The sequence below is a fragment of the Loxodonta africana genome, chromosome 19 (genome assembly GCF_030014295.1).
Source record: "Loxodonta africana isolate mLoxAfr1 chromosome 19, mLoxAfr1.hap2, whole genome shotgun sequence".
Classification (NCBI taxonomy): domain Eukaryota; kingdom Metazoa; phylum Chordata; class Mammalia; order Proboscidea; family Elephantidae; genus Loxodonta; species Loxodonta africana.
The window spans coordinates 44227160-44241670 of record NC_087360.1 but is presented as its reverse complement, the minus strand read 5'-3'; the positions used below and the strand labels follow the sequence as shown (position 1 = coordinate 44241670).

Below are 14511 nucleotides of genomic sequence, written 5' to 3'. Positions count from 1 at the left end.
ACTGGCACAAATGAACAAAATAGAAAACAACAAATGTTGAAGAGGCTACAGGGGCTTGGAACTCTTATGCCCTGCTGGTGGGAATGTAAATGGTTCAACCGTTTTGGAAAACAATATGGCGCTTCCTTAAAAAGCTAGAAATAGAAATACCATACAATCCAGCAGTCCTACTTCTGGAAATATATCCTAGAGAAATAAGAGCCATCACACGAAATAGACATATGCACACCCATGTTCACTGCAGCGTTATTCACAATAGAAAGATGGAAACAACCTAAGTACCCATCAACAGATGAATAAACAAACTATGGTGCATACATGTAATGAAATACTACACAGTAATAAAGAACAATAATGAATCTGCGAAACATCTCACAATGTGGATGAATCTGGAGGGCATTATGCTGAGCGAAATAAGTCAATCACAAAAAGACAAATGCTGTATGAGACCATTATTATAAAAACTCATGAAGAAGTTTACACACAGAAAAAAACAATCTTTGATGGTTACTGGGGGGGGTAGGGAGTGAAAAACACTAAATACACAATAGATAATTGATAACCTTTATGAAGGATAAGACACTTCACAATACTGGGAAAGTTAGCGCAACTTGACCAAGACAAGGTCATGGAAGCTCCGTAGACGTACCCAATCTCCCTAAGGGACTGAATTACTGGGCTGAGGGCGGGGGACCACAGTGTCGGGGGATGTCTAGCTGAACTGGCATAACATAGTTTATAAAGAAAATGTTCTAAATCCTGCCACAAGTGTTTATCAAGCACCTACTATGTGTCACATTGGAGCCCTGGTCAAGTGCTGGTAATCAAAGGGTAGGCAGTTCGAATCCACCAGCTGCTCCTTGGAAACCCTATGGGACAGTTTGTCCTATAGGTTGCTATGAATCGGAACAGATCCAATGGCAACTATCAACAACAATCTGAATGGAACTAAAGCTAAGAAGGTTTATCATTATCAGTATAAGGTAGTTGGTTATTAAAATTATAATATATTGAATTATTATAAAAAAAAAGGAACAGACTGAGAACAAATTTTGGTAGAAACAGCATATGTTACAGAGAAAGTTGTCATACAAAAGTGTAGTGTCATGGAAACTGGAGGATATAGAATGCTTTGCTGTAATGGCCCTTCCTGTCTTCTCTGCTTAATCCAAATCATATCCATACTTTAAGGCCTACTTAATTCTCATTTAACAAACCCTGGTGGCACAGTGGTTAAAGCGCTTGGCTGCTAACTGAAAGAGCAACACTTCGAACCCACCAGCCACTCCATGGGAGAAAGATGTAGCAGTCTGCTTCCATAAAGACTGTACCCTTAGAAACGCTATGGCAGTTCTACCTTGTCCTACATGTCACTGTGAGTCAGAATTGACTGGATGGCAATGGGTAATTTCCATTTCCATGACATTTAACTGCTTTTGATTGTTCTTTTGGTTATGACATATTTTCAGTACAGTTGTCTTCGCTTAGGTAAGTTTGCAGCTTCTGGAAAATGAGAACTAGGTATCATACATCTCGGTATTTCACAAGAGTATCTAACAGAACTAGGCATATATTCAGAGACAAATCAATTGAACAATAAATGGCTTTATAAAGTAATGTGGGCATTTCTCACAAAATTAAGGCCCAAAGCGCAATGGCAGCCTACTAGTGGTGTTCTGCAATGCAGTGCATGAATACTAGTAGTGTAGGATCCTCTGCCATACCTAAAACTTTAGGGCAGATTTGAGAGGTATGAAGAACATGCTGAATCTAAAAGTTTTCGTAATACCAACAACCATCTCATGGCGATTACTTTCTGCTTTAATTGGTTTTTAAGTTTGCATGTTAACACTATGTTTTAGCCATCATTTTCTTATCATTACATGGTATATTGGCTACAGCATCTCACATGTGCACACATATAGACATGCACACACGCACACACACACACTTGCTTCCCAATACCCACTCTGGTCCAGACTCCTTGATGGATAACCATCTCTGTGGTATATAAAATACAGGCTTAGATAAACACATCTACACATGTATGTCAGCTTCAAAGAATAAGTAATTGGTAGTTAGATGAGAGGATAGGTAGAAAAGGAAGTGGGTGAATAGGTAGGTGGAGGTTTTGGAATGAGTGGTTAGGTTGGTAAGTAGGTAAAGTGCCAAGGGAAAGCTAGTAATGAATAATGAGATACTAGTGTAAACTACAATTAATTCAGTTATTTAAATGGTAGCTAACAGTTGGGTGTGGGAGCAGTGATGGTTCACTGATAGAATTTTCATCTTCCATGTGGGAGACCTGGGTTCAATTCCTGGCCAATGCACCTCAAGTACAACTACCATCAATCTGTCAGTGGAAGCTTGCATGTTGCTATGATGCTGAGCAAGTTTCAGTGGAGCTTCCAGACTAAGACAGACTAGGAAGAAAGGACTGGCAATCTACTTCTGAAAATCAGCTAACAAAAACCCTGTGGTCTAGCAGTCCCATCCAGTTGTGTATGGGCTCACCATGAGTTGGGAGCTGACTCAACTGCAGCTAACAACAACAACACTTTGGAGAATCAAAAGAGTAAATCATTCTCAAGTTTCTTTCATTTTGATTTAGGAATGCACCATGTAATCTTGTAACAGCAGCAGCAGATTAACCATTCTAATTGTTTTGCCTAAGCTTATATTAAAATTATGAGTCAGAATCAACTGGACAGCAACTAGTTTGGCTTTTTTTATATTAAAGTTAATGTACATTTTAATATTGTGTATTCGAGCAGATGGTCACAGTGGCTTAAATGGCTATCAGAAGATAAATACATTTGGTAATTCCCACCTATACAATTGAGATTAAACACTGTAATTAGATTTATTTTTCTTTGTAGTTGATTCCTAAGTACCCATGGACGTGTTCATATTCAAGAATTTTTTGTGGGTACTTTTCACATATATGTCACTTAAATCATTGGACTTAACTCAATATAGTAATTTTTTTTTCCTTTGAAAAATGTATTCTTTGAGTCTTGTAATTCAAAGGTTTAGGTTTTATTTTAGAAAATATCCAATTAATATTTTAAATAACTACTTTTTTTCATTTTTTTTCTCATTAATTTCATATCATTTCCAGAACTGCAGGATATTTTGCTTTTTTATTTTCCATATTTCTTTTTTAAATCAATACTAATGAAGTCTTTGAGAAGAGAGAGATCTCCAAATCAGCTCACAAATCATAGCTATTTGGAAAAATTTTCTAGTCACTTTAGGGGAATAATCATTATGCAAAATAATAATTATTACATTAGAATAATAAGTTCACTCTGTTTTTTATAATAATTTTTATTGTGCTTTAAGTGAAAGTTTACAAATCAAGTCAGTCTCTCACATAAAAACCCATATACACCTTGCTACACACTCCCGATTACTCTCCCCCTAATGAGACAGCCTGCTCTCTCCCTCCACTCTCTTTTCGTGTCCATTTCGCCAGCTTCTAACCCCCTCCACCCTTTCATATCCCCTCCAGGCAGGAGATGCCAACATACTCTCAAGTGTCCACCTGATCCAAGAAGCTCACTCCTCACCAGCATCCCTCTCCAACCCATTGTCCAGTCCAATCCATGCCTGAAGAGTTGGCTTCAGGAATGGTTCCTGTCCCGGGCCAACAGAATGTCTGGGGGCCATGACCACTGGGGTCTTTCTAGTCTCAGTCAGACCATTAAGTCTGGTCTTTTGAGAATTTGGGGTCTGCATCCCACTGCTTTCCTGCTCCCTCAGGGATTCTCTGTTGTATTCCCTGTCAGGGCAGTCATCGGTTGTAGCCAGGCACCATCTAATTCTTCTGGTCTCAAGATGATGTAAGTCTCTGGTTCATGTGGCCCTTTCTGTCTCTTGGGCTCGTAATCACCTTGTGTCCTTGGTGTTCTTCATTCTCCTTTGATCCAGGTGGATTGAGACCAATTGATGCATCTTAGATGGCTGCTTGCTAGCGTTTAAGACCCCAGATGCCACTCTTCAAAGTGGGATGCAGAATGTTTTCTTAATAGATTTTATTATACCAATTGACTTAGATGTCCCCTGAAACCATGGTCCCCAGACCCCTGCCCCTGCTATACTGGCCTTCGAAGCATTCAGTTTATTCAGGAAACTGCTTTGCCTTTGGTTTAGTCCAATTGTGCTGACCTCCCCTGTATTGTGTGCTGTTTTCCCCTTCACCTAAAGTAGTTCTTATCTATTACCTAATTAGTGAATGTCCCTCTCCCACCTTCCCTCCCTCCCCCATCTCATAGCCACGAAAGAATGTTTTCTTCTCAGTTTAAACTATTTCTTGAGTTCTTATAATAGGGGTCTTATACAATATTTGTCCTTTTGCAACTGAACTAATTTCACTCAGCATAATGCCTTCCAGGTTCCTCCGTGCTATGAAATGTTTCACAGATTCCTCACTGTTCTTTATCGATGTGTGGTATTCCATTGTGTGAATATACCATAATTTATTTATCCATTCATCCGTTGATGGACAGCTTGGTTGCTTCTAGCTTTTTGCTATTGTAAACAGTGGTGCAATAAACATGGGTATGCATATATCTGTTCATGTAAAGGCTCTTATTTCTCTAGGATGTATTCCAAGGAGTGGGATTGCTGGATCATATGGTAGTTCTATTTCTAGCTTTTTAAGGAAATGCCAAATCAATTTCCAAAGTGGTTGTACCATTTGACATTCCCACCAGAGTGTATAAGTGTTCCAATCTCAATAAGTTCATTCTTAAAGAAGTAGCCAGCACCTACAAACATTTAAATTATTTTAATAGAACATGCAGTAAAAATTTTAAACTGATTTGGTCCTGAATATGAAATGCCTTTTAAAAATAAAAATTAATTACCCTTTTACCAATTAACATGAGAAATTTCAAAAATATTTAATGTGCATCCTTTTGTTCCTTAAATTTTAAATTTTGCTTCATTCAGACTGGAAACAAAAGATTGCTTTCTTGCTTTTATCATTTTCAAAAGGTTTCTCAATTTTAAACTCTGTGATCTAATGAAGACAATACGGTCATTCATTGCTTATCTTCCATGATAACCAAAAAAAACCAAACCCAGTGCCGTCGAGTTGATTCTGACTCATAGCGACCCTATAGGACAGAGCAGAACTGCCCCATAGAGTTTCCAAGGAGCACCTGGTGGATTCAAACTGCCGACCCTTTGGTTAGCAGCTGTAGCACTTAACCACTACACCACCAGGGTCTTCCATGATACGTTCTATGAAATAGGATGTTATGTGATTAGTATGTTGTGGGAATACCATATTAGTTAGCAAAGTATAGACGCTTCCTCAGCCTCTGTCCCCCTCTTCAGTGCCCCCATTTCAGTGGCTTCACTTGGATTCCTCTTCTCTGGCCCTGGATCCCCACTCCATGCCCTTTCCTAAGGCCTACCACAGCCCCTGCCTCTTGATCCCTTCTCCAGCACGCCTGCCTTCCCAAGCCCTGCATCCCATCACAGCCCAGCTGCACTAACCTGAGCCAGAAGAGCAGCTGCTCACTGTGCGCAGATTGTAGGAGCCACTCAACCACGCAGTCTGACTTGTCAAGGTTCACTGACCTCCAATGACTTGTCACCGCATCTGCGCGGGGTTCCCATTCCCTCCCTTCCTCTTCCCTTCCTCCTCCCTCTTCCCCTTTCTTCCTGTGTCCAAACAAGTGTATATACTTATATACTTAGCCTATACTTACCAAAGCTATGTGGGACCGTGGACATATATGCAGTTGGACATTGCCCGAACAGACGTTAGGCGGTGCATGACTATACTTGACAACTATTGCTGTAAGACTAGAAGATCACCTCCGTAGGATGCAAATCTATGTTTAAATGTTATAAATTATTCACATTTAAGCTGTGAAATTTGTTATTATTATGAAGGAATGATGGATGCTTATCAATACTTTCTGATAACCAATAGTTGCTTCAACTGTTTATGATTAGTCCTTTTGCTGACTATTAAAAAAAAAGTCCTATTTATTTTTAGTAACATTATGGTACTTAAAACTTAATATATTAATTAAAGTTAAATTAATTCAGTTAAATTTTCTTTGAGCTTTGTTCTCCTAAATTAAATACTTTTTACAGAGGAGTGTGTGTATGAGTGTGAGTATGAACAAAAAGTATCCAAGACAAATATTTCTTGAGGCATTAGGAATTAAAAGATAAATAAAATACTGTCTCAATCCTGAAAGAGCTCACTATAAAGCCAGAAAGATTAATAAATAGCATACTAGAGCTATATGGAAACCCTGGTGGCATCGTGGTTAAGTGCTACGTCCGCTAACCAAGAGGTCAGCAGTTCAAATCTGCCAGGCACTCCTTGGAAATTCTATGGGGCAGTTCTACTCTGTCCTACAGGGTCACTGTGAGTCGGAATCGACTCAACGGCAGTGGGTTTGGTTTTTTGTTTTTTGGTAGAGGTATAAGCAGAGTACTAATACCCATTTTTTTTTTTTAATTGATTTTTCTTGCCTTGACTGGCCAGAAGCTAATCTCTCGTCCCTCATGTCCTCTGATGGGGCAGGGAGAGGGGGGCTCTGATGTGAGTCAAGTTGCAACAAAAGAAAATTTACAAGCTTCCACTGCTGCCTTTCAGGATATATACAATGATGGAAGGAGAAAACTACCTGCGATGAGCTGTGTAGTCCAGCTGGCAGAATTAGAAATCTGGGACAAAGGTTAAGGGTACAGAGAGAATTTGCTTTAGCAGGAATATAGGTGTTAGGTGTTAGGACATTGTTACAAGTATTTTTAAGTAAATGTAGCTTCTATGAAAGAGCACCTCATAACCTCAAGTCCTAATGAAAAGTAATTAAGACCATTTAAACAAACTAACAAAAAACCCAAACTCATTGGCATCCAGGTGATTCAGAATCATAGCTACCCTATAGGACAGAGTAAATTTTTATGGAAGCAAACTGCTGCATCTTTCCCCCTCGAGTGGCTGGGAGGTTTGAACCGCTGACCTGATAGGTAGTTAATTCAGCTGTTAACTGGACTATCTGGAAAGAAACTGTCAGCACATACGCATCATCGCTTGCCAATTCATTCACCTTTTTTTTTTTTTTTTTTTTGGTACACTGATTTCCCCTCTAATTTAATATGCTCCCTCTTCCAATGCTAGCTAGTCTTTTAGTAAAATCTGAGTTTGTTGTGCTACTGATTATAATCAATCTTCTAGACTCCTAGGGGCAGTGATACATCTATCGATGCTTCTCCTCTCCTTGAACCCACCGCATTGCCCACAACTCATTTGAGAAAAGTACCCATACTTAGTAAAGCTCCTTCTTATCAGTCAGCTCCAATTAACCTCAGCTCCTGTCATTTTTACTGGGAATAGGACTTTAATTCTAAACATACTGAGTGAATCTTCCTTTTTTGTTATCCATGTCAGTAATTATAAAGCATTAATGAAATTACTGTGAATACTCAAAGATTGTTATTTTTTCATTTTTGGTTTCCTAACCATTTCACTTAAATTTCAGTGAGGCATTTTTATGAAATTTAATACTGTTGTTTTATAATGTATTTTCTTACCCACTTCAAAATAAACTTTCTTATCTTAGGTACACTCCCTGCAGTTACAGGGGAATGGAGGAAAGACTACCTCATGGCAGCATGTCACGACTAACAGATCACTCCAGGCACAGTAGTTCTCATCGGCTCAATGAACAGTCACGACATAGCAGCATCAGAGATCTCAGTAGTAATCCCATGACTCACATCACACATGGCACAAGTATGAATCGGGTTATTGAAGAAGACGGAACCAGCGCTTAATTTGTCCTACCTAAGGTGGAAAACTTGTGCTGTTTAAAAAGCAGGTTTTATTCTTTGCCTTTGCATGACTGATTGCTGTGACTCACTCTTACCATGCTTTCAGTCAGGTGCAGATTGTGTGCATTGGAAAAGTAAATTTTTGCTGTTTATATTGCATCAAACTTGGAACATCAAGACATCCAACACACTAAGAATTATATGTTCACAAAAATAATTCTTCTTTCTAGGCTATGAAGAGATAATTATCTGTCTGGTAAGCATTTTTTAAAACCCAGTTATTTTATATTTAGAAAAATCCTAAATGTGTGGTGGCTGCTTTGTAGTAAACTTTCATATAGTGTGAACTAGTGGTGAGATGACATTCTGGTGTTCTGTTAATAAAACAAAATTTCAGAATTGAAGAAATTTTCTATGCAAGGTTTTTTTTTCTCAGATAAATAGGACTTTGTAGTTCTTCCCACTAAGTGAAAAAGAAATGTATTTTTAAACTGTAGGAGAATTTGATAAATCAACAGGAGTATTTTAGCTAATAGAATATAAGTGCAACGGAAGAATCTGATTAGTATATTGAAGGCTCTGTCAAATTTCTATCAAAGTAATCTTCATCCAGAGATATTCAGGATTAAGATTAATAGTGAAATAGAAGTGGAGATGGACATTTTTCTCTATAATTTTGCTGTTTTTATTACTTTTGTAAATACTACTTTTATTGGCTGTATTTTTATAACTTATCCATATGCATGATGTAAAACTTTTAATTTGTAGCCATCTTCTCCCATGTAATAGCATTGATTCATAAAGAACTTCATGTTTAGATCTGTTTCATGGAGGCATGTAGTAAGATAAGCATCACACGTTGTAAGGTTTTTTTTGTGGTAACCGTAATTACAAAATGGCAAAATGTTTTCTCTGTATCCATTGTTGTACTTTTCTGGAGTTAGATATGATCTTGCCTGAGCCACCAGACCTTGGCATCCAGGCCCCTCCTATCAGTGAGTTGATTGTCTGCACTTGCATTGCCCTAATAGGCTACTGCTTTTTGCCCCACAACCTTATTTTAGATTCTGGATCAGTCTTGTTTACAGCTGAAATAGATTAACCTAAATCCAAAGTGGTGATAATTTAGGGTATTTAAAAATTATTGTAGCTAAATGAAGCATGATTAGTCTTGCTGTGAAGTATCTCTTATCCTAAAAATAGCAACTCAAAAATGTTTGACATTTTTTCTTGTAATGTTTAAATAATTTATAATGTAGACTGTGAACTTTGTTAGGCATGTAATTGATCAGAGGGAAAAGAAAAATTTTGGATGTGTTACGCAGAAGAGCTTATTTAAAAAAGTGGTTCTCAACTCTGCAGGTAAGAATCACTTGGGGGAACTTCTGATGCTCAATACCTTCTTCTCATTCAGATTTAATTAGTTGAGGTAAGGCCTAAACCAAAAAATTCCATTGCCATTGAGTCCATTCCGACTCATAGTGACCCTATAGGACAGAGTAGAACTGCTCTCGAGAGTTTCCAGGGCTACAAATCTTTACAGAAGCAGAGTGTTGCATCGTTCTCCTGTGAGCGACTAGAGAGTTTGAACCAATGATTTTGCACCGACCTTTCGGTTAGCAGTGAGCGCTTTAACCATTGCACCATCAGGACTCCTTGAGGTGAGACCTAGAGAATTGGTATTTTCTTAAAGTGCTTTGCAAGTGATTCTAATCTGCCACTAGGATTGAAAACTACTGTTTTAAATTAACTTGCCCCTGTTGATAATCTGATGGCATCACAGTATAAAACCAAAAAAACCAAACCCAGTGCCGTCGAATCGATTCCGATTCATAGCGACTCTATCACACACACAGTATACCAAGCGAAAATGTAGCTGGACTCAGTGTTATGCTTTTATATTGTTACCTATGTACGATTGTTTTCCATTTTATCAACTATTATGAAATGCAGGACTCTAGGCCCTACTCCTAGAGATCCTTATTCAATAGGTCAAAGGTGGTAGGATTTATGGAGGTAATTCAAGAATCACACTTTGAAAAATATTGCTGTAGACTCTAGAGAGGTCTGGATCTGTCATATCCTAGTTTTTTGGCCTTTAACAAGAAAACCTCTCTGAGCTTGCTTGTTTTAAATGTAGATAGAAGATAAATACCTACCCTACCTACCTCATAAGTTTGTTGTGAGGATCAAATTTAAAAAAAATAATATGAAAACTCTTTGGAAACTGTAAAGCATTATGAAATATAAGGGATTAATATTATTGAAGACTTAGAGATTTGTTTGTGGGCTTGCTGTTTAATGTGTTTAATTCCTTGTGTACTTTTCTCTCTCCTTTAAAACGAAAAATAGCAAGAAGTTAGGTGTTGAAAAAGAAGCTTTCATGAGGCACACAAGTCAGTTTTCTGATGTTGTTAGGTGCGGTTGAGTTGGTTCTGACTCATAGTGACCCCATGTACAACAGAATGAAACACTGCCCAGTCCAGTGCAATCCTCACAATCATTGTTATGCTTGAGCCCATTGTTGCAGCCACTGTGTCATTCCATCTCGTTGAAGGTCTTCCTCTTTTTGCTGACCCTCTACTTTACCAAGCATGATGTCCTTCTCCAGGGATTGATCCCGCCTGATAACATGTCCAAAGTACGTGAGATGTAGTCTCGCCATCCTTGCTTCTAAGGAGCATTCTGGCTGTACTTCTTCCAAGACAGATTTGTTCCTTCTTCTGGCAGTTCATGGTATATTCAATACCATAGCTTGGGTCAGGCACACCGTAGTCTTCAAAGTGACATCTTTGCTTTTTAACATTTTAAAGAGGTCTTTTGCAGCAGATTTGCCCAATGCAATTGGTCCGTTTTCTGATAGTAATATGTATTTTGTTTGTATATCATGCTTTTTTCTTTGATTGAATTGTTACTGATTCTTCATAAGATATATTTTGAACCTTTGACCCAAAATGTTTTTCTTTTTCCTTTCTCTTCATTGTTTTTCTTCTTGGAACTGGAATTAGTGTCCATGTTAGGCAGGTCCTGAATTACCTCATAACTGACAATTAGTAAACCTTTTCTCTGAAGGCCAAACTTACAACAACTAATTTATAAATAAATCATTAATTCACAAGGCTTTTGTCTGAGAATCTCTCCTGAGAACAGCATGAGAGCGCCAAAACAAATATTCAGATACAAAAATAAGAAGTTAAGATAGAAGGTACCAGTTTGAGCTCAAAGATGTTGTTGTCCATAGCCATCTGCATTATATTGTCAACTGCCAAAATGTTAGTTGGTTTCCTTATAGAAGTGGGCCAAGTATAGACATATAACGTCTCTATGAAAATCTTAACTTTGTGTTTCCTGATTTTTATATATTCACGTGTATCTTCTCCATTACATTGATAGTTGGTGTGCATATTGTCATATTGACCTTTCAGTCACTTTCAGTTAGTATCTTATTTTGCCCCACAAAATCTATATAATATTAATCCATTGTTTTAAATAACAGCATTTAATTTAGGCCATGGTATTTATCAAACTAGTGCTCCAAATTAATTTTTAAGAGAAAATTGAAGACTTTGGCAAAACAGCAACTTAAGTTTCAACCTGCTTAAAACAACTTGAGCAAGTCTGGACAGTTTTCTTACCATATGTTTAACTTTAATTTGTGTTGTGATTGGCATATGATGTTTAGCATTCTGCTAGTTCAGTTGACAACTGAGAAAATAATGGCTCTCTCTAAAATGTTATGTATAATTAAAAAAGTTTTTCAAAAAGTATTTCATTTTAGCAATATGTTTTTATTCAGTAATTAATGCAAAAGATGAAAGACAATATTAAGCCCCAAACTATAATTAGTGTTAACAGTTGATGAATAACCCAACAACTAGCACAGGGCTTAATACATAGAAAGTTTTCAATACATACTTAAATGAAAGAACAACTCATGTTGCACAGCTTTTACCCTAGTAATGAGAGTTCTAAGTTCAAAGATTTTTGAAGGATCTAAATTTATACTAAGTAAAATGAAGTCTCTGCTTTACCAGAATTACCTGATAGATAATAAGAAATATGTAAATTACACTAGACGAAGCTTATTTCTCTTACAGCAACAGTCCCTATTACTATTTTAATTAAAGAAATATATGTAAAAACTTTTACCGACCCTTATGTATTAATTTAAAAAGATGAACAAGTGATTTTTAGAAATAAATAATTAAGCTTCTGTTGGTCTTATGTTAAGTTAGATTTTTGTGGACCAGTTGGGTGAATGAATATTCAAGCACACTTTTCATTAGTAATAATTTTATTCTTTCTGCTATTTCTTAGAGCAGATTTATAAAAAATTCTAAGCATCACTTCAAATTAGAAAAATTTACGTTTTTACCTACCCCATTAATTTCTTTGTGATAACTGCTGGAAATAACTAAAATCGTAACTGTCTTAGTTTAGGCTATATCCCAGTGAAATAAAAGGAACTACTTAAATTTTTTGATAAAATAGTGGATTACTGGCTGGAACTTGGAAAACATTAATATACCAAAATTTCACTATGATGATATTTATAGTGCTTGTTAACATGCCAAAGGGAATTTACATATATCATGCTTGGATGACTTACACAGTGTAGTGAGTATACTGAAAATTCCACTGGACTTAGAATTTGAAGACCCACAATTATGATGTGAACTGGACAGGTCATTTAACTTCTCTTATTCTCAATTTCTTCAATGTAAAATGAGGATAAAGTAGTGTTTTGTTCCAGCCTACCTCACTAGCATCGTGAGGACTGAATAAAATAGCATGTATTATAGTGCTCTGTAATCTGTAAATTGCTCTACTGATATTATTTGCTTTTTTTAGAATTTTGGGGTTGTAGAAAACAAGGATATGGTTTTCAGTAGTATTTATTTTTAGCAATAACAACAAAAGTAGGCAATTAGACCAGATTCATGTGGTACAATCTTTAAATCAACAATCCAATTAATCTTTAAAAATGATTGTTTTGTTTTGTTTTTCAAGAATAGCTATACCCTTAACTTGTATGTGTTGTTTGCATACTTATATGCTCTCAAATATTATGTGTTTGAGTTTGTAGGTCACTTTCAGCAGAAATTTAGGAATCTTCATTATATGTTTTCCTTGAAGTGGAAGTGTATAATTACATTAGCTTAACTTGACTGAAATTTATAAGAAAAATATAAAGAGGAGTGTAGACCCTATAACTTTTCTTTTTCCTTTGAAGACTTTCATGTACCTAATTCTTTATGATTAAGAACAAGTCTTTCAAAGGTGATTGCTATGATTTTTTGGTTTTCATCACGGCAAAACTTTAAATTTTAAGTTATAACACTACGGGAATTGTTTGTATATATGTATATATAATTTTTAAAAATCTGTGTAAAGATTTTTTCTCCATCTTTCTCCAAACATACATAAACACACAAATGATAGCATTTTTATAGAACCTAGATTCATAAAGGAACTCATGATTCTTTTAAACTTCTTTTATGCCTTTTTACCACCAATTAAAATAAGAAAACAAAGTGTTTACATTTAATTCAGCTACATTTGCTAGTGGCTGTATAATTTTATACATTATTCTTAAATCATTTTGATTTATTTTATATGAAAAAATTATATATGCATCTCTTCATAATTTAATTATTTTCCTTTCCTTTTTTTGTTTCAGTTATATGAACTGTAGGAAAGGAATGGGAAAACTATGCATTACAGCCTTACCTTCTATCCTACTTTACCTTCCATCCCTTTTTTTTCTAATTTCATTTTAATCCTATACTTCTTTAATAATCAAATTGATATAGGATTATGATTTGCTCTCAAGTATCCAAAGTCTTCCAGAGCCAGCCATCTTTGTAGACATTCCCATTTGGTTGATTTATAAAGATTTAATGTAAAAAATTAATAATCATATTGATTTCTTATCCTGGATCTCAAACTAATTAGAAAGGAAATTTTTGTTGCCATAAAGAAAAAAGGAAGTAAAGTCTTCACTTATATTTTAGACAAATGCCATACCAGTATGAGATTATTTCCTATAAGACAGGGTAGTTCAACCTTTTTAAATGCATTGAAGGATAGTTTCCTTCTGATTATTATGATTACTTTCATTACCATGTCTCAGGAAATTTATTATGTCCTTTCTTGGACATTTTTATTGGTATGATAACATTGCTCATAATTTATTTTCGTCTTGTTGGCCACTGTCACCAGTTTTCTGTGGTAGAGTTTTTTGTAATAATTCAGATTTTGCAGATCCAGTGGTCCATTATTTTGCTAATTAATATTAACTAGTAAAGTTTTTTTAGTAAAGTTAGTATTTATGAGACGGTGATTTTTTTTCAAGTTTGTTCTTTTATCATATTTTCTGAAATAGGGTGAATTACATTTTTCTTGGTATTGTAGTCTTAATGCTATTGTCATATGAGCTTATTTGTATATGCTAACTTAAAATTTTCCCCGGTTTTGTTTTGCTTATTAACTTTTTTAAAACTTTAGAGTTTAATAATTTCTATTTTTAAGTTGATAGGTTTTTTTTTAATGCTTAATAAAGATGGATTATGTTATTTTCTAAAATGCCACCAAATTTCAAGTCAGGAGAGCTGATTTCTAGTCTTGCCTCTGTTATCAATGAGCCGTATAACTTTGGACAAGGCACCTTACCTCTTGGGGCCTGTTTTCTCATCTGTAAAT

The 14511-nt window shown here is 35.9% G+C and overlaps 1 protein-coding gene across 1 annotated transcript in view; it reads left to right on the top strand.

Moving 5' to 3' along the window:
• The window catches only part of FZD3 (frizzled class receptor 3), a 128181-nt gene extending 114802 nt beyond the window's left edge, over positions 1-13379 (top strand). Inside the window, exon 7 of the mRNA XM_003412457.4 lies at positions 7599-13379. Within this exon, the coding sequence (XP_003412505.1) occupies positions 7599-7812 (214 nt within the window). The 3' untranslated portion in view covers positions 7813-13379. The remainder of the gene's footprint in view (positions 1-7598) is intronic.
• Positions 13380-14511: the final 1132 nt, after the last annotated feature.